Here is a 19864-nt window from a genome sequence, read left to right on the forward strand (position 1 = left end):
GCACTGTCCTTTCCCCCCCTATTCTTTTCAGTTCAGCGCGGTGGCCGGCAGTCCGTTGGATCTGAATCGCAATGTCTGTTCTGCTAATTCTAATTCTATATCCCTGGGAGCGCAGGAGCCCTGGGGTTTAACGCGAACACTGGTCTCTTTGTGTCAATACCTCTTTGCACAGCAGTACCATGGTGCAAACCTCACCTGCACACACATATACACCTTAATCAGCTCTAATTAAAAGTGGTACTTGCTTCCAAAATTAGAAAATAAGCTTGGATCTTCTTTCCCAGATCCAAATTAGTATTGGTTGGAAGATATTGTGGATGTTCCTTCTCGAATCGGCCCTTTAATCGGCACACTGTATGATTGCCAACCAGTTGTGTGGGGGCAGCATCTCTGGCATGATGCATGCCATCGTGTTAGATTACAGTCAGCTCCTAAAACTTGGTGACTACGAGTTGAAACGATTTAGTTATTATTTGAAAAAAACAAAACCTTTTTGGTGTTTTTTCTTTCTGTGAAAGATGCATTTTATATTAGGAGTCAACATTTAATATTTCTTGGAAACCAACTATTGGTGGACCTGTTGTAGATAAACAGCACTTTGCTTTTTCATTTAAAAAAAAAAAAAGAAAGAAAAAACCTCATGGTCAGATGACAAGATTTTGATAACAAAAGTGCCATTTCAAAATGTTACACTTGCAATACACATACAATAATTCAGTGACTCAATGATTGGCTTTTTAAGGCTAAATCTGAATCTATAAAATGTCATTTTACAACTTTTTTTGCATTCCATTGGGTGGCACTTTCACAGATTGAAACAGACAATACTCACTTTAAGCAGGTAGACCTGACAGTCAGAGTGGTAGTCATACTCCAGGCCATCAAAGGTGTGATAATGTCTGTCGCTGTAAACAGTACACACAGCCGGGCATGGAGAGTAGCTGCAGTTAAAATAGCCACGGTGACACACACTGAGGGTACGGGCCGGCAGATGCACATGAGAAGAGCAAAAAGAAAACAGGCAGGACAAAAGTGCTACTTTAGACCAAACATGTACAATTGTTTTGATGAATAATAGAGCAATAGTTTGCTTTGCTGCTTTGAGACGGGTTGCTGCACTACGTGGAAGAAAATACATCTTCGAGTCTGGTTTTCTTCTGTGAAGAAATGGAGAAAGCGAGTACAACACAGGCACATACCATTTGTAGCAAGGCGTTTCTACTGTTTGTCCAGGCAGGTATTCAAGTCCAAGCCAGGCACAGGGGCAGTTTTCTGGATAGTAACACTCCCCTTGGTGAAGCACCAGCCTTCGTGGATGTAACAGAGGTATGCAGTGTGAATGCAAACAGTTAGGCATGGGGAGATTTTGACTAGTGGCAACGAAATGTGCGCTGAAACAAGGAGCTTTCTATAAAACTCAGATTTTTTTAATCTGATCAATTCATATAGTTTAAAGTGACACTTTTTCAGGACGATAAACAGACATAACACTCAGACAGACATAACAAGGGCCAACTGCAGGAAGATGCAGCAGTGAGAGCTCACTGATCAATACCCTGCTTTGAGGGTGAGTTTGTGAAGATAAGCCTGCTGAAAGCTGAAAAAATGCTAGGGTTTTAGGTTATTCACAATATGACTGAAGAGAAACACTGGCACTGCTGGTTTAATGATATGTAGAATGAGAATGCACATAACCAATGACTGATTTTAAAAGTTTGCTTGGTATCCATTTCCAGAAACATAACTTTTCCTGTGTTTTTTTTCTTCATATTTTGGGTTTTACTGCATCATAAAGCAGTTGCCAGCGGAGGAAAATCAAGAAAAGGTTCATGACAATAAAGTACTCTTCACTTAAAAGGACAAAAAACTCAATTGCAGGAAAGGAAGTAGCTGCCTATAATGAAGGAGGGGAAAAATAACAGTGTGTTCTGCCAAGATCACTGGAAAAAAGTAATCTGGTCACTCAAAAACAATACACAACACAGCAGGTCTTTCTATTACCCGGGAGGGCAGATACAGCCAGGTATGCACGGTGTGTTGGGGGGACAGGTGAGGTTCAACATCAGGTTACGGCAGGTCGGCGCGCAGGCCACTCCTCCTCTCTGCTCAGTGCAGCTGTGGTACACTTTCCCCTCTGGACACTCACCGATCTCTATGCTATCTGGCTCTTCGGTGTTCAAACACACACGTACACAGACAAAAGAAAAATCAATGCCAAAGTCGCCTTGAACATCAACCGTTACTGCCAGCCATGGGAAACAAGCTACGTCTACAGACATAAGGCTCTTGATTACAGCAAGAGGGACACAGCCTGAAACACCACTTTGTTGTTGGAACGAAGGAGAGTAGGAACTGAAGGGAGGGGGGGGAAAGTGCAGAGAGGTTACCTTTTTCCTCTGGCACACACTCCATCTTCCCATTTCTGCACAGGCTGATGGAGGAGACAGGAAGGGAGGACAAAAAAAGTGATGAGTTTTTGGAAAAAGAATAATGTAATCAAACACAAGGTGCCACATGTCTCATTCGATAAAATGTCAGGTTCTCACAGCCTTCATAAATGAGTCAGACGCTGTGTGCATGTATGTTACATCGCATGCAACGATGAGAGCAGCTAAAAGGAAATTAGCCGCTCTCTCAAAAAAGGCTGTGACTCACCAGGGGCCAGAGGCACTGAAAGTCACCTCCCCCGGCTGCGACACAACACCCACAGAGTAACAGTGACACTGCGACCTGAAGAGACACTCATGGCATTATTCAGATGACATTAATTATTGATGATGCTAGCTGTGTTGATGTATGCTTATGGGTGTTGTTCTGGCCAAATGGCAACTGATGATCATTGTGGGGATGATGTATGAGGTGCTTAAGTCTTACAGTTGCACGCAGCGCTGGCGTGCATCATCATAGTAACTGCCATCTGGGCAGCCACATCCCTCTGCACAGTCATCGGGGTTGCACATCTCAGTGTTGGACAGCGCACGGCAGGACCGGCCACAAGACGAAACACACGCGTGGTACAGCATACCTCCAAGACACACCACTCCTGTAAATCCCACACAAATAGCATGGTCAGAGCCATTTACGCAGTGTAACATAACTGCAATAAATGATTAATCGAGAGTGCTTACATTTGATAAAAAAGCAAACAATGAATTGAGATTTAGAGGTCAGAGACTTACCACATTCTGAGACTTGTGACCTAAAGTTGACATTGACTCCATGTTTGGAGCACAGGTATGTGTAGTGAGCCAGGGCGGTGCACAGGCAGCTGCCGCCGCAGCGGCAAGCCTGGTAACGGCACTGCTGCTGGTAGACATTCGGACTAATGTAGCCATGGCACGGAGCAAACATACTTCCCAAAAGCACCTCACACTGGGACGCATAAAAAACTAGAAGATATGCAAGTGAAATACATATCAGTCACAATGTTACCCAGATATCAATAAAACAGTCTATATAGAAGCTAGCATTTGAAGTGAATGTACTGTGTGGGATGGTATGATTAAACTTTATTCTTGCAATGTTAATCATCATTGAAGAAAAAAATCACAATCCAATTTGTCACAGTTTTCTATGTAAATCACCTAAACGTTCCTCATGAGATCAATCAGTTTATACTTTATTCACAATTTGAATAATGGTGCTTTACATTCTTCAGATCTGTTTATTTACTAATGGAAAAAAAAAACGTGAGTGAATGGAAAAACAAACAATGTATTGTGTTGATTATTTTGTGTTATTCTAACAAAAAAAAAAATATTCAGACACAATTTAACAGAAGGGCTAATCCTTCATAATTTTCAACTTAGTAGTCAAGTAATATGTAATAATAATAATAATAATAATAATAATAATAATAATAATAATAATAATAATAATAATAATAATAATAATAATAATAATAATAAGATATTGTTACCATTCTGTTGATTCATCTCACATGGGTCGATAATTGGCAGGTTAACAGGAGCAACACAAGCAGACAACACCTTCCAAGCGTTGGCGTGCAGCTGAGGAGTTCCCTCTATCATACCTGCAGGAGATCTGCACACATAAAATACATTCGCTGCAAATTACATCTCAAAATATGTTATAGCACTTCTAACATTGGTACAGATGTGAGAAGTACTTGCTCACAGGAAATCATCTCGTAGATTTCCGTTGAAGGTTCCACAAAGACCCAACGTCTGCCCCCGCCACTGACTGTCCAGATGCACGTAGACTCGCCCGCCACGACCGTCGTATTGCAGCCTCAGACCAATCCTTGCTTTTAGCTGCGTGAACACAGAGGTCAGCTTCCGCACCTCAACTGCATCTGTGCAAAAGACATCATGCACAACATACCAAAAAAATTTCACTAAATCGAATGATTGTTAATTCTCATAATTTGAGGCCAGAAAGGAAGTATTATGACAACGTGTGATTCTTACCATCAACATAGGGGAGTGCGGGTGCTGGGTTGATGCCAATTACCACCTCCCCCTCTCTTGTTAAAGTGATCTGATGGCTCACATCTTCATCCAACACCACCGTCACTGACTGGATACATGCCTGCTGCTGTTAACACACATACAAACCACAGTCCATGTCTGTATTTAGAACACTGCAGCATCAGGACGGTGCACGTGTCGGCAGCTGTGGATGCTACCTCTGTACAGGTGGTGTACTGCAGTGTGACAGTGAATCTGCTGCTGCTGCTGCGGCTCTTTGCCAGGACATACTGACACGCCCCCGGCTGGAGAAACATCCTCCCGTCGAATGTTGTCCCAAACACATCTCCTACAACCGAACACTCGGCTGAGAAAAGACAGAGAGCAGAGGCTTCTGAGTCGGGATTTCACTACTTTGCTAGTTTCAAAGTTTCTTTAAAGAGCATTCACACCTGTGCAGTTATTCTCAGTGCAGTTCCACACCCCTCCCATGCAAACACTGAAAAATGACAGCAGAATAAGTACACAACACATATTGGCCATTCTTAGCCCTTGCATAATGTACTGACAATAGGAATTGACTAAAACAAATTAATATCAACTATAGAGCCTTTTTTATTAATTGTATTTTTCTCGCAGCAACAGGTTAAAAGCTGTTTGTCGGTCTGACAGTCATGTACCTGGCACCAGTTGATCTTTTGGTATTGGTTGACATTATCACTAGTGAAGGTCACTGATTAATGTAATTTGAAGCACCACTGGACAGATCAAAATCAGAAATAGTCAAAGCATAAAGCCTTCTCTCTTTAGATTGAAATTAGATATCAGTAAAAAAAAGGTTACTAAATCTGATTTATTAGACTGGAGATATTACTACAGTAGTTTTAAGTGCACGGCCGATATGGTCACATTTAGTGTCATCAGTTCAATTTATTTATTTATTTTTTAACAATCAGCACACAGAGTGGGAGAGTGACAAACACAACAATGTGGCACTGTGAGAAATGTAGTCAAAACTGTGAAATATTTTGTATGCTCATATAAAATCGCACACAAGCAACACCTTTCCAAATATTTAGCACAACTATTTATTTCTATATGATCCATCATTAAAGGGGCAATATTCACTTACCAGATGCTGCAGCCCTGTTGCAGCACGTGTCCCTGCACATATGATGTTCCATGGTAAACACAGGGACACTGAGAAACAGCAATACATGTTCCATTCTGAAGAATAAGACCTGTGTGGACAGAGTGCAGTTTGAGCTCCGCTGGTGCAAACACACAATTTAAAGACAGGTCACATTTGTTTTTTCAAAGTTTTGTGTAAATACCATCAGGACAGTAGCATCCATCCAGACAATGCAGGTTGGTTCCAAGACACTCCTTCTCAAATGTACAGGTCGGCGGACAGCAGCTGATACAGTCTCTATACACAAAACTGTCCTCACATCCATCATCTACAAACAAACATCCAGTTTTAATATGAAGGATGGAACATGACCAGAGTTCAAATATTGCAGTGGATAAGGACATCTTGTGTGAATTCACATGACAATGTAGAGCTGTGACATTAACTTACTACAAGAAGGGAAGCTGTCTCTCCACTCTCTTACTGGATATCCAACATGTGAGCAAGCTCGGGTGTACTCAACCAACACTCGGCAAAATGTTTCCTCATCGTCCGAGCTGAAAAATGAAAAAATGTAATGTTTATTCAGACACTTGGTATTCACAAAATAACTTTTTTTTGTGTGACTAAAGGTTAAATGTATATGAATTCCATTGTACATTTTCACACTTACATACAAAGGTCAGAGACACAGCTGGCAACGAAGGGATTTGGGTCGATGTTTTCATGACAGGACAGAAATGGAAAGAACAGAAGCGCACTGCACTTCTCTATGGCATCCTGCACACATTCACAATACATGTAATGCAATGTGAATATAAAACTACACTGTAAACCCGAAGAAGCTCACAGAACTCAAAACTTTTTGTGTAACAGATTCCACAAGAATATTTAAGTGATGTTGTTAAATGTTTAAAGATGACATTTAAATAATTTATTTTATATGAACTTAAAACACTTAACAAAATCACTGAAATATTCTTGTGTAATCTGTAACACAAAAAGTTTTGAGTTCTGTGAGCTTCTTCAGGTTTACAGTGTACATATTTTTGGCCAGCTTTCACACGCTCTGTAAAACCACAAACAGATGCATCTCAGAAAATTAAGACACATAGGAAAATTTTACTTTCCAAAGCATCTAACATAGTTTTATTACACAAACTAGTAATTCAATTCATTGTTTCATTCTTTATAATTGTACCCTTTATGTACTCAAAAATGCAGATAAGGTCATATGTTTGTTCCTGTTTTCTTCACATCAATGTCATAAATAACTGCAATTGAAAATTCCAAAAATGTGTTAAATGACTAAACAATAAACTTGAACGTGGGGTTTGCCATTGTGACTGTCCCAAGTAGTTACTACTGAGTAGTTCTTACATCCATGTCTGACTCAGAATGGCAGGGTCCGTTGAAGTCCAGATCTACTGAGGGACAAGCTCTTTCGCGAGGCAGGTCCACTGCCCAGCTGTTCGCGAACACTGCAGGCTCATCAGTTCGAATGCCTAAAACGGAATGTCATCAATCATGTAGAGATACTGTATAAATGAAGACAAACAAAACCCATAAACGCATGTGTGGTAGGCCAAGCTGCAATTCATATAGGTTTTTTGGTTTAATTCCTTGCAGTCAATCTCTCTGTTAGGAAAAAAAAACAGGAGAGGAATTAATTTGTGAATGCTCTGGGGAGTCTACTATTCAGTCCATTTGGCCAATTTTCTCCCTAAACAAGTACAACTGTTCATCTGAGGAAAGATATTTCTTGCAGCCATTCAAACCCAAAACCAGCCGTCTCTCTCTCTCTCTCTCTCTACCTCTCTCTCTCTCTCTCGTTGCTCCTGTAATTGGTCAGAATCAATGTTGAGTGTATAATAGCAATAATTGCCATGAGTGGCTGCTGAGAGAAGGGATAAGAGGACGAGGGGGCCAGTCAGGCCGGTCTTACCACGAGCAGTCGTGAGGTCATCACCAGCGATGTGGTTGAAGTTCCCACACAGGCCACACGGCGCGCCCTGGTGCTCCTCGCTCATCTTCAGGTAGACACCGGAGCCCCCATCCCAGGCCAGAGAGAAGCCAAACACGCTCTTCACGAGCAGGTAATCAGCTAATCGCTCGATGAACACACCGCCTATGGTCTGAGGCAAACTTAATCTGATATTCAAAGAAACACACACACAAACGTAGGTTCCTACACTTTGTCCGGGCAGTTCAAATCAAATCAAATCAAATCAAATCAAATCAAATTTTATTTATAGAGCACTTTTCATACAAAAAACATGCAACCCAGTTAATTGTCTTACATTCATGTCCTGTAAAGTTACTACACACTTTATCACTAGTATTTGCTCTTCATCTAAATCAGTCTAACAAAAAAATAAAACATGCAAACATGTGAAATGCGATAATGACATCAGGTAATCAGATAGCAAAAGAAGTTGCGAAGAACATATTTAGTTTTTTCCTTTTGCTTTTCTTTCATTATTTTCGTTATTCATTCATTCATTTTAGAAGTTGAGCAATTTATTGACACTGATGGCTTATTCACCATTTTCCCTTGATTTGTGTGCTTCTAACGTCTCCCCTATGCCCAAATAACTATGGTTGTGAATCAATTTGCATTTGATAATCACACATTCATTTCAATTAGTTGCTCTTTTGATCTTCAAGCAGAGCAGAACTGAACCTCATTGTATTCATCTATACAAGATGACGCACACACCTGCGACCTCCCTGATGGACTCGATATCCAGATATATGAATCTCCTCTTCATTTGGGAAAAACAGAGAGAGAGCTCTTGGACATGAATACACACTCCCCTCACACACTCTGCTGTTGTGGACCTGAGGAGAAATGAGAAACAGTGAGGAGAAGAATCAAAGAGAAGGGTCCTCGAGGGAAAAGCTTAGAAACGTATTAAAGAGGATTAACTGGCAATCTTATAAACACAGTCACTTATCAGGTGATGATGGTACCAACAATGGCAACAAGTGGCTGTAAATTAAATTCATTCAACTCTTTGGTTGCATTATGTGAGCTTTGGGCTGGATTTAAAAAAATTAAAAAAAAGCTTTGAGACCTTAGACAACAATTTGAGAATTCCATTGCCTTTGGATCTCAATAGTTACCAAAAATATCTGCTGCTATATTACTTATCAAATGTGAAATGAATCTCGAAGTGCAGTATTCATTCAAGAGTTATTACTTGGAGTGAGTCAAAGCATGAGTGTTGGTTTGTTTGAAGGAGTGTCCACTTTGAAGAACCCTGTACTGTATTTAAGTGCAGTGGGTCAAAACAAAAAGTAAATGGATTCCAAATATTCCAAACAAAAGATGGACGTGAAATGACTGTTATAAGTGGTTTACCAAAGCTACTGAATGACAGAAAATATGCTTCTGTACAACCCATGTATTTTGCCTAGTTAGTATGACAATTCGGATAATGCTGGACTTCTGAGGAAAGTGAAAGTAGCATTTTCACAGTGCTTGTATACAGAGGAGCAACCTTACCCACACTGTGTACTGGGGTGTAGCCGAGTGGCAGTCCTGGGCCAGAACATAAGAGCAGGTTCCAGGGAAGTAGAAGTATATTCCATCAAAGGTTTCGTAGTGGTGCTGACCCCACGACCTGCAGATCCCGTCTCTATCCTGGCCCTGGTTAGGTACTTGAGAGGAAAAATGAACAATTTACTGAGGCAAGATTCTTGTAATGATGAAGTGGCTCGATTTCCACCACACAAACATCACAAGTGGACACTTAACCGAGAGAACATGCCGTACATCCTCTCTCTTTCAACCGCGGTTCATCTTTCAGCACCTCCTATTTCAGTGAACTTATCAGAGGAAAATGAATATCTGAATTTTATAAAAGCCCTTTGTTGCAGGAAATCCCCATGACTGGCAAAGCCAAGACGCTGCCGAAGACTCTTCCCAAACTCTGAGCAGGTAAAGGAGGTGGTGAGAGTGAGTCACATCTTCTAATCTTCTTAGTGAGTAGGTTGTCATGCATATCGTAAACCGAAATGGTTCATTTGGTGAATCAGGATAATGTATCATCTTATCAAAAGGACCTAATAATCCAATTAATTCCTCTGTTGCATTTAATACTTGGAGAAAATATCTTGATTGGTTTGAGCTCTGTTGCACAGCTATTTAAAATTGTGAGGGTATTCAAACTTATTTCTATTGAAAGCTGCTGGTTTGGCTCATTTTTTAAACTCCAGCTCTTTATTTTATTTTTTACAAGTTTTTTTTTTGTTTTCTATTAACTACAACAAATATATAGTACTCTCTGGGTGTGTGTGTGTGTGTGTGTGTGTGTGTGTGTGTGTGTGTGTGTGTGTGTGTGTGTGTGTGTGTGTGTGTGTGTGTGTGTGTGTGTGTGTGTGTGTGTGTGTGTGTGTGTGTGTGTGTGTGTCAACACTAAGTTAGTACAGTGAAATGAAAATGTCTTCACAATCAGATCTTAAGATATACTGTATAGGGGTCCTGTTCAAAATAAAGAAACCAGAAACTCCATCAATCAGTCCTTACTCTATTAGCTTTGTCAAGTGACTTTATATCTACTTCTCCTGTGTGTGTGTGTGTGTGTGTGTGTGTGTGTGTGTGTGTGTGTGTGTGTGTGTGTGTGTGTGTGTGTGTGTGTGTGTGTGTGTGTGTGTGTGTGTGTGTGTGTGCAGAGCCTAGACAGAAAGTGGTAGATTTCAATCAACAAAGAGATACAGAGAATGAAAGAAAATGAAATCTAGGGAAATCTGATAATTGATACTTGAGTGTGTGCTGGTGACTGATGTTTGATGAATGACTTTTGTATGCGTGTGTAACTGAATTCTGTTATTAAAAATTCTTTTCTTTTTTTTTTTTAAATCATACGTGAGGAGGAGCTGGCTTGCTGCATACCAGGAGTGGTGATTTGGAGAAAAAAAAATCTGAGCCCGACACATAAAGAAGACACCTGTTAGTTTGTGTATTACTCACCGATCTGGCAGCGGTCTCCCAGTGCCTGGAACTGAGCACAATCACACACACCATCCTCCTGACACCAACCGCCATTGAGGCAGCCGCAGTATTCTGGGAAAAACGCGGAGAACTCAGACTGTCTGATGCTGTTCTACCTGAGCAATGACTTTGTGAGCTCCTGTGAACGTGTTCAGGGTGACTTTGGTCTTTACCTGAGGAGGCATCTCGGGCAGTGTAGTTGTGCAAAATGCTGCGTGACAGAGCACCCTCTGACAGCAATGGCCTGTATGTCTTAGGAAACGACACAAAAGAGACACTTAGAGTAGTTCCTTGAATATTTTTCAGGCCTTAACCACATCTCCGATGCACTGTTGCACCACTGGTGTACCTCCTGTATGTTCAAAGTTGCGTCAGGTTGAGTGGGAGAAAGTGCAATGTGTTAGTGAGTGCGTCTCATGCTTTACAAAGACAGCTTTGTGCCTGTTAGGGTGTTGTGCGCATGTGGGTGCCCTGACCTCCTCTGGTTCTCTTAGGTGTAGTGTACAAACCTCCTCCCCGAGGAGATCCCGTTTCTTCCGAAGTGCATTAGCCCTTCTGCACACACACAAACATGCACATTAGCGGGAAGAAACAGTCAGAGGGGAGACTTAAGTGCACTTTACACCACTTGAATTCAGACTCCAAACTACTCCTTAGTGATCCCATGTGCACGCGCGCACGCACACACACACATACCCACACACACAGTCTATCAAATACTCCAGAAACTGTAAACGTCTCCATCACGCCAATCATCAATAAAATTACATAATCTATATGACAATACAATTTTGTGTTAATAGAAGAATAATTGTAAGAGAGAAACATTGTCTTTGCCCCCTACATTTACCTCTGTGGTCTTCCCTCAGCCAATGAAAGTTGACTCTGAGCTCCTAAACACAAAGTTATGCAATTAGGAATAAAGTTAAAGTAAAACAAAAGAAAAAACAACAACATGCTACTTAAATAATGTATTGCTTATAGAATAAATACTATAATCTCAAGTATTTCAATACATATTTTCAATGAAATCCATGGAATAAGTTTGAACACAGGAAAAGAGCAGTTGAGACATGATGGACTGTATTAATTTAAAAACAAGTTTATCACTTTTGACAGATACTGTGGATGTATTGTTTTTTAGGGATAATGCAGCTTGATTACATAGTGAATATAGTACATCTATTAGCGTCATTCCGGTTTACCTTGATTTCTGTGAAACAAACTTTATTAGAAGAGCACTCAGTCAGGACAGGTAAATTGTTGTGACTCACCCTCAAGTAACAGCAGGTGGGAGACTGAAAAGGACATGAGAAGAAATCGTTTCACTGTCCACTTTAAGTTCATCTCAGAGTCCGGAAGGAAGTCCCGCAGAAACTTTAAGGGTGCATGTCCACTGTCCCGGGAGGAAAGCGATCAGGACCGTTTGGTGGCGACAGTACCAGGAGGATGTGGAAACCTCCCCCCCACCCTCGTGAGCGGATGACGAAGAGCTACACCTGTGTGGGCAGGTAAGCCTGTGCTGCTCCGTCACTCCTCATCCTCCTCCTCGGGCGGCTGCCGGAGCTCCATCACCGCACCGCCGGGCTCACACCTGAAGGGTCCGCGTGGATTGTCTATCTGCTCACGTGACACGGGTGGGACACCTTTGATACTAGAGTCTCTCTCTCACACACATCCTGAGAGACTGGGGCCCTGTTTACGCGACAACGTTTCACGTGACAGCGCCTAATCCATAAAAAAAAAAAAAAAAGATTTTGTTTACACTGCAGCAGCGGACACAGGGACAACGATGTCGTTAGTATGCCAGGCCATGGGAGGGCAACAAAGATTTTTGCATTTAAGTGGGAAGAGCCAAATATGATTAACCTACACAAATAGCATTTTCCCCCAAGATATCTTAGAATTTCCCAGGTGCATTGGAGTGGATTGTTGTTAATTTGCAAGCTCAAAAACTGTTGGGCAATATCATCATCTGAATCTGGAGTGTTCACTTGATAGTGTTTAAATCAATATTGTTTTTTTGTTTTTTTTATTGCTCTCAATCTATACTTTTTCCAAGTCATTTTTATTATTAATTTCTTACAGAAATGGCACTAAAGGGAGGGGCTTTTTGATCAGTTACATTCATATCTTCATGTGAGTACTGCCTTTTTTCTCTTAATTTGAAATCAATGTATGATTTAGATTATTTAATGTATGTGGAGGTAGATTACAGGAGAGCGCTTCAAAAATTAAACCATAGGGGCTGAGAAAAATACAAGTCAAAGTATCCTCCTTCTTTTTAAACTCAAAGGTTTTATCTCTTTATAGACCAGTTACTGTTTGAGGTCACCTTTTTGATCTGTTTCTTTTTCAATTGTAAGTAATTTCCTGATCAATAGCTGCTCTCAATAAATTAGCCAATACTGATTGGATCTGGCTTGTACATGGGCAGGTCATTGATACATCACGAGTCATGTCCTCTTCTCATCTAATCTTGCTATTGACATCATTGACATCACCCCACTTGTAACCCAGCTATATCCTCTTCTCTATGTTGTGGGATGAAGTTGGGATGATGTGTTGTTCATCTTTATGTACAGTCTGTGCAACATTTAGCCCGTGCATAATGCACAACAACAATGTCACTTTGAGTTATTACAGTTACTGTTGAGAATATGTACAATATGCTCAACATATGGGGAGAAACTCCAACCCAGAGGCTGACCAGAAATTGTGTAAGGAGATGGACTTCCAGAGTTTACTCTCTGCAGGTTCTCAATTTTACATTAATACATGCAATTTGCGCCATACGACAAGCAATTACTTGCTTCGGGTTCACAAATGATCTTGCAGAAAATTGCAGTGAGGCAATTGCAGACCTTTCATCATGCTTCAAAAGACGTGCCTGTCCATCAAAATTTAAGCCCTATAGCCCTAATTTAAGACACTAATTTCTTCTGTTGAACATTGCCAGAGTAGCCTTTAAACCCATTTTTACCTGTACACATTCAACCAGCACTCTACCTGGTCACAGACAAAGGGAAGTGATTGCTCACAATTATACTTAGCAAAGGAAGGGAACTCTTTGACCGAGCACTCACACGTGCTTGGCATTCTGTTTATTTCTATAAAATTACTAAGTTCCATTTTGATGATGATTTTTGCATTTGCAATATCTGCATGTACACAGAACATCTGCCATCATCCTGCAATTCGATGTGCTTCAGAGCACAAAGTAATAAGTCAGAAAACCCACCAGTGGTATCTTGATTGCACTGACTGTTTATTCAGGAATGCATACAATAATTGTTATAATTACCAACACAATTAATATCAGTTTTTGCCCACTACAATGACTAAACTATTTAATTAGAAATTGATGCCACAGGCACAATATAAGCATTAAAAAATAGCTGGAGATTAACAGTATATAATTTGACACAATTTATATAAATAAGTAATTGTTTGTGAATATAACTCAATATATAGTGGGTGGTAAATATGTGAATGAATTACTACGAGTTGGATTGCTTCCAGTTCATTTTGAAGGTCTTGGTATAGTGCATGCCAAACCAAATCAAAACCATTGTTCATGCTGGTTGAAACATGATAAGTGTTTCCTACAGAAGTCAAAATGTCAGCTGTGAGAAAAAACTACTTTACTATTCTCATGCAATAAACATCAAGGCTGGGAGAATCTATGAAAAAAAAATCTCTGTTGTAGTTTCTGGCTTTTATTCTCTTCACTTTGCCTGTGATGTGAAGCAATACCCATCTATAATTTATGATGTCAAGACTTGGCTTTTCTTTAATTCTCGGCTGTGTTCCAAAAGTTTAATTAGAACATTTTCTTAGCTCATATAAATGTTTTTTAAGCCGCTGCCGGTGTGCAAAATGTAAATGAAATGTGAATAATTTAAGCTCAATATTAATGATAATATTGAATTATTTAAGTACTAAAATTAGAGCCATTTTTTTTTACATTTAAGTGCTTTAGATTGTTAAATTTTTCAGAATAACCACCATTTTATTCAGCATTTAACGGCACATAACAGATTACGCTCACAAGAAAAAAACAAACAATGAGTTTATTTTCTGTACATTGTGATACAACTTTGTTTAAAATAATCGGATTGTCAGAAGTAGTATGGCAAAATTACTGAGAGAAGGAAGCCTGCAGTCGGTAATAGTGACTTTGATCAAAGATAAAGCAGAGTGTCGTCGGGCAGATTTACTAAGTTAAGTCGCTTTGCTTGTTTTTAAAATAGGGTGGGTAAGAGGTAGGAACACACACTGCAAGTAGCTGAGGTAAATGCTAGGTTTCCTGCTGACTGGTGAAGAATGTTTTATTTCTTGTTGGAAATCATTGCCTTGATTTCTTCCTCCGGCTTGAGGCTGTGCCACTGGGCAATCGGTCGGCGCGGGTTCGCCAGCATGTCTGTCCAGTGGCGTTGCTCAGTCCCAGTGCTGTTGCCGCCCAGCAATACCTTCCCGATGGCGTCGTTCTTCCCAATCTTGTCGTAGTCCAACACGGTCACGGCTACCTGTACCTTCTGCTAATGAACACAGAGACAAAAGCAGTGACTTGCTGATGGCTGTATTTATGTGGATGCGTGTGCATGCACAGATTTGTGTACCTCTATTTGTTCACATGGCACTTCGAAGCTGAAAGATTCGTTGTAGTAAGGGTTCAGAGTGTTTTTCTTAGTCGTCGTTTTCTTTTTCTTGAGTCTTTTCCCATTCTGCATTAAGTGAATCTTCACGTAAGGGTCTGGTAGTAAAAACACGGAGGCTTTATGTCAGAGCAGCAAATCAACAAACTGGCATTGATGCAGAAACTCAAACAATAAAACACATCATCTATTGTAAAAGTACAACATATAAGTGAATAGAAACGGACAGAAAGCTAACAAGTCATGATTATTTTGAGATTCGCATACAATACAATAAAGCCTACAGACATGAATATTTATTTTAAAATATGTTCCTTTGAATTGAATTGGAGTGGTACAAAAATGCTTCTTCTGAAAAATCCCCTGCATTTTAGCAGCAAAGTCATGACAGTGGTGGCAAAACCGTCTGTGAACCTGTACTTTTAGCTATTTTGCTCACCTGATAATCCACCCACATCCATTTTCTTCAGGTTTTTAGCCTCCAGAATCACTACTGTCAGCTTCCCAGCTGTAGGCACATACCTCAAGGACAGGCATATGTCTCCCAGCCGCTCACTCTAATACACAGAGAATGAAGTGAGTATCTTGTTGTAAGACTGTCTGATACACCTTTGCTTCTTGAATAATACAGTTTGGGGGAAAAAAAAAAAAAACCTAAGTCGTGGAGGCTGTGCTAATTCTCGAAATACTTAAGATTGTGAAGTATTCTTGGTTGCAATATTGTCTATATATAAAGACAGAGACACAACAGTGTCAGCTACCTAAACACACAGAAAACACATTTTACACGAATAAAAAATGCTTTTAAAAAGACCCAGCTTTGGGACAACGAAAATAGAATTTTTCAAGTTCATGCTGTTTTCCACTTCTCACAGTGGGCTTTCACCTCCTCCTTTTCTGCCTTCTGCAGATCCCTCCACTCCTGCAGAGAGTGGCTGAAGTCCACACTGCTCATTGGGATCTTCACACCTCCAATGGCGTCATGTTTGGAGAAGCGGTCAAAGTCGTACACGGTCATCACCAGTGTTTTCCCCCCCAGCTCAGTGTACGGTACCTACACATCAGAGCCCAAATCAATTATAGCAAAACATTTGCAGCATGGCCAAATAGCAGTTTTTGTTTGAAAATTAGGCTTCCTAAAGTTTTTGACATTAGAAAGCATTTGTATTAATCATGGCTGAGCTCCACAGGCATTAAAGGCATTCATTGTACCTTGAATGTGAACGTTTCATTAAAGTTGGGCTCAAGAGTCTTTCGATGAACTTTGGTTTCAAATTTTTTCTTTTTGTCGGGAAGCAGGTAGAGTTTAACATAAGGGTCAGAGCTACCGCCCACATCCATGGCGGGCAGCTCTGCCGCCTGCAAGATGCCCACCACCAGCTGGAGTCAGGTGGCACAGGGAAGTAACAGAGAGCAGAGAAGACAGTCAGGGCAATTGACAGAGAGAAGAATAGTATTAAAATGTGACATTTAGAGATTGGCACATGGCGAGCAAAAACATGTCACAATGAACAGCGGGAACTTACCGAATTTTCTGTGAAGTTGTAGTCTAATGTGAAATGCAATCTGCCCAGCTTCTCCTCCTCCTCCTTTGGCTCGTTATCTGACAGATCTGTTTCCTTAAGTTCTTCTTTCAGGGTCTGTGCGCATGCACACGCACACGCACGCACACACACACACACACACACACACACACACACACACACACACACACACACACACACACACACACACACACACACACACACACACACACACACACACACACACACACACACACACACACACACACACACACACAAACACATTTTGAAAAGTAACCAGCCACACACCTTGTGCAACAACTGTTTGTGCTATGTTTAGATCTTATGATATGCGGCGGCACAATCAAAGGTCAGCACCACTAATACTTCTCTTCCAGTAACACTTTACATCGTCATTGGGTTTAAATGTAACGTGCATCCTTGGGGATAGTCGAAACCACCTATCTGCGAGCTCACATCAACTTTTACTATAACATGAGGGATCGTGTAAAACATCCATTAGTCCTGACATGCCCCGACAGCTTTACTAGTCCTCTGTGACCCGGATGTCAGGACTGTGATATGTTGCAAGGACAATGCGTCTGCTGCAGGAGACTCTGAGTGTGTTGCTTACCTCATTGTAACCTCCATCCATTTCGGTGTCAAAGACTCCCTTGCACTTCTCTTTTCCCTTATTCTTGTCCTTGTCTTTGTCTTTGTCCTTCTTTTTGAAGCACTTCTTCCACACACACACTGCACATGACAACACCACACACAAACTCACAATGCAAAGGGCAGCACCAGCCCATGACGGCACTGCGGGTCCACAAAAACACACACAGACACATGGAGGATATATTAATATTTTACACGCATTCTCAGGCAGCTGCTTGGACTCAGTGTTCTGGAGGTTATCCCAAAGTTTCCCCTTAACTATATTTCACGGACAACAATACAATTTCTCCTCACTTTGTGACACACAGGGTCAATGACATATCAAGTACACTGAAAAGTACAATGTAGGCTGAGCCTATAGCCCACAAGGTTAGTGATTTAAAACTGTGCTGTTGTTTGGCCTTTTTCTCACCGGGCAAAAAGCAAAGTAAGCGTATAAAAGATGGATCTGTTCGTAGGGGGACTGGAGCTCAGATCTCCAGCTAATGATTGAAAAGTGTTCTTGTAAAAGCATTTTTTTTTCTCTGTTGTCAAGGGGAATATGATTATCAATGATGTTAATTCTCATTCTAAACCCAGAAGAAAGAAAATCTTACACTTTGTAATGGAAAAATGTATCTGTCTGTGTTCTATTCATAAACCTACATGTTTTCAACCTCTTCTTTATCCAACAAACTAAATGGGTGCATTAACCCGAAAAGCTTCAGAAAACTACCAAGGATTAAGAACTACATTTTACAATTAGGTTTGAAGCAATGACACATCTAAATCATGCAGGACGGTCTCCCTCCAGAACCGGGAGGGCCTACCTCAACAGATTTTAGGCTCAAAGTAAAAATACATGGGGTTTTTTTGTTTTGTTTTGGGGGTTTTTCACTTTGCATTTTTAAAACATGTGTTTTACTTTTATTTTGATCACTTGTACTGGGCATGGCTTTGTCATTATTATTATCGTGCTTCCTAAACTTGGAAATATGTTGCATCTTATTTAAGAGTTATGAAAAAAATAACACTTCAATAAAATGTTCCTATCGTCTGTCCATCAGTGAAAATCATGTATGACAAGTGTGAAAATATGTATTTAGTTTTTGTTTTACAATGTATAAGATGATCCTAAATGAAACAGCCAATAGGACATGATTACTGAGAAAAGGCACACAAAATGTCTGTGACAGACTGTCAGCATGGCGGAAAGTGAACAAGCAACATTGCAGATTTATGGGAGCAAGACTTTCTTTAACAATCCCTCCTTCAAACAGGATTTTTTTTTTTTTTTGGACTTGATGAACCAATATGCCATACAGAAATGTAAGTATGAACATTTCCCTCATTTGTGTAAAATATATTTGCTGTTTTCACAAACATATCTTATTTCTTCTGTAAAAGAAACTTTATCCACTGCTGGTAATAAGATCTATTTTCCCCCAAAAGAATAGATATGTATCTATCTAGTCCATGTACAGGGTGACTCTGCTGCGTTCAGGCACGCATTACTGGAACAAACATCTTGTACTTTTATTGAACACTTTATGCTTACCATCAGTGTAACTGTCTCCTCACAGTCCAACAGAATAGGGAATCAGACATGCCTCTTCATTTTAAAGTTTTAGAGACTGTTAGTGAAATTTTATAAGCATCCTAAAGAACTCCTGTAACGATGGAAAATCTGGGATGTTTTGAATATTTACACTTTCAGATGTCCTGACCTTGTGCAAACTGCTGAGTCGGTATTGCTTTCATATTATGTAAATAAGTCTCTGCGCGACTGCCTAAAGTGTAGTTGTAAATAAGATTTGCTACATATGCCAGAAATTCTTATGATTATCAATACATGCATATCATTTTTGAGTCAAGGTTTCTCAAGTTAACTCAGAGGTGTGGAACTTAATTTTGGTGTTTATTGACTCACTGTGGATGCTGCGTAGTTCACTCATGAACTTGTGCCCTCCGGATGGTTTTTGGCCAGACGGGCTTGTTTCATTTTGCAAATAAATAGGGGTAGACGAGGGGCTCAGTGCAGCTCGCCGGTTCCCAGTCATTATAGCAGATAATCCAGAATTCAGACAAACAGAGATGCATAAAAATAAGGCTCGGTTCCTAAAAGAGAAATCACAACACAAACAACTTTTTGACAATTCTCCATAAAACAAAACAGAAAAAGTTGCTGCTCTAAATGATTAAATAAACAATGTAAGCAAGCATGCACAGCAAAGTATCGATCATATATTTGAAGCAATAATGTGCTTATAGTCACTGTATGAACACTCGTGTCAAATAACTGCTCTGGTTTCTGCTGGCCTGGCAATAACACTTGAACACAGGATGTGAAACCTGCTGTCTCTGCCAAATGCACTGACATGGAGGTGTAGGGCGAGGTGGGGGTTGAGGCGTCACACGTGGACCTCAGCTGTCCCACACTGAGCTGCCAGAGGTGAGAACTGTGCCAAGGT

The 19864-nt window shown here is 40.5% G+C and overlaps 2 protein-coding genes across 2 annotated transcripts in view; both read right to left on the bottom strand.

Moving 5' to 3' along the window:
- The window catches only part of otogl (otogelin-like), a gene marked incomplete at both ends in the record, with an annotated part of 29036 nt that extends 17131 nt beyond the window's left edge, over positions 1–11905 (bottom strand). The window contains 25 exons of the mRNA XM_080504727.1: positions 833–971; positions 1200–1307; positions 2002–2167; positions 2388–2431; positions 2656–2730; positions 2875–3043; positions 3180–3389; positions 3920–4044; positions 4138–4315; positions 4431–4557; positions 4649–4797; positions 4883–4929; positions 5563–5671; positions 5765–5890; positions 6013–6119; positions 6236–6342; positions 6943–7067; positions 7508–7713; positions 8282–8403; positions 9071–9225; positions 10538–10630; positions 10732–10810; positions 11068–11113; positions 11409–11451; positions 11833–11905. Coding sequence (XP_080360853.1) covers positions 833–971; positions 1200–1307; positions 2002–2167; positions 2388–2431; positions 2656–2730; positions 2875–3043; positions 3180–3389; positions 3920–4044; positions 4138–4315; positions 4431–4557; positions 4649–4797; positions 4883–4929; positions 5563–5671; positions 5765–5890; positions 6013–6119; positions 6236–6342; positions 6943–7067; positions 7508–7713; positions 8282–8403; positions 9071–9225; positions 10538–10630; positions 10732–10810; positions 11068–11113; positions 11409–11451; positions 11833–11905 — 2928 coding nt within the window. The remainder of the gene's footprint in view (positions 1–832; positions 972–1199; positions 1308–2001; positions 2168–2387; positions 2432–2655; positions 2731–2874; positions 3044–3179; positions 3390–3919; positions 4045–4137; positions 4316–4430; positions 4558–4648; positions 4798–4882; positions 4930–5562; positions 5672–5764; positions 5891–6012; positions 6120–6235; positions 6343–6942; positions 7068–7507; positions 7714–8281; positions 8404–9070; positions 9226–10537; positions 10631–10731; positions 10811–11067; positions 11114–11408; positions 11452–11832) is intronic.
- A 2759-nt stretch (positions 11906–14664) lies between these two features.
- Positions 14665–19453, bottom strand: LOC308136503 (synaptotagmin-A-like; the record flags this gene model as incomplete). Its single annotated transcript, XM_080504841.1, has 8 exons — positions 14665–15096; positions 15181–15314; positions 15656–15773; positions 16103–16270; positions 16429–16596; positions 16743–16856; positions 17374–17555; positions 19324–19453. The coding sequence occupies 8 exons, from the start codon at positions 19451–19453 to the stop codon at positions 14890–14892; spliced, it is 1221 nt and encodes a 406-aa protein (XP_080360967.1). The 3' UTR covers positions 14665–14889.
- Positions 19454–19864: the final 411 nt, after the last annotated feature.

This window comes from Blennius ocellaris (assembly GCF_963422515.1).
Source record: "Blennius ocellaris genome assembly, chromosome: 11".
In the NCBI taxonomy this organism is placed as follows: domain Eukaryota; kingdom Metazoa; phylum Chordata; class Actinopteri; order Blenniiformes; family Blenniidae; genus Blennius; species Blennius ocellaris.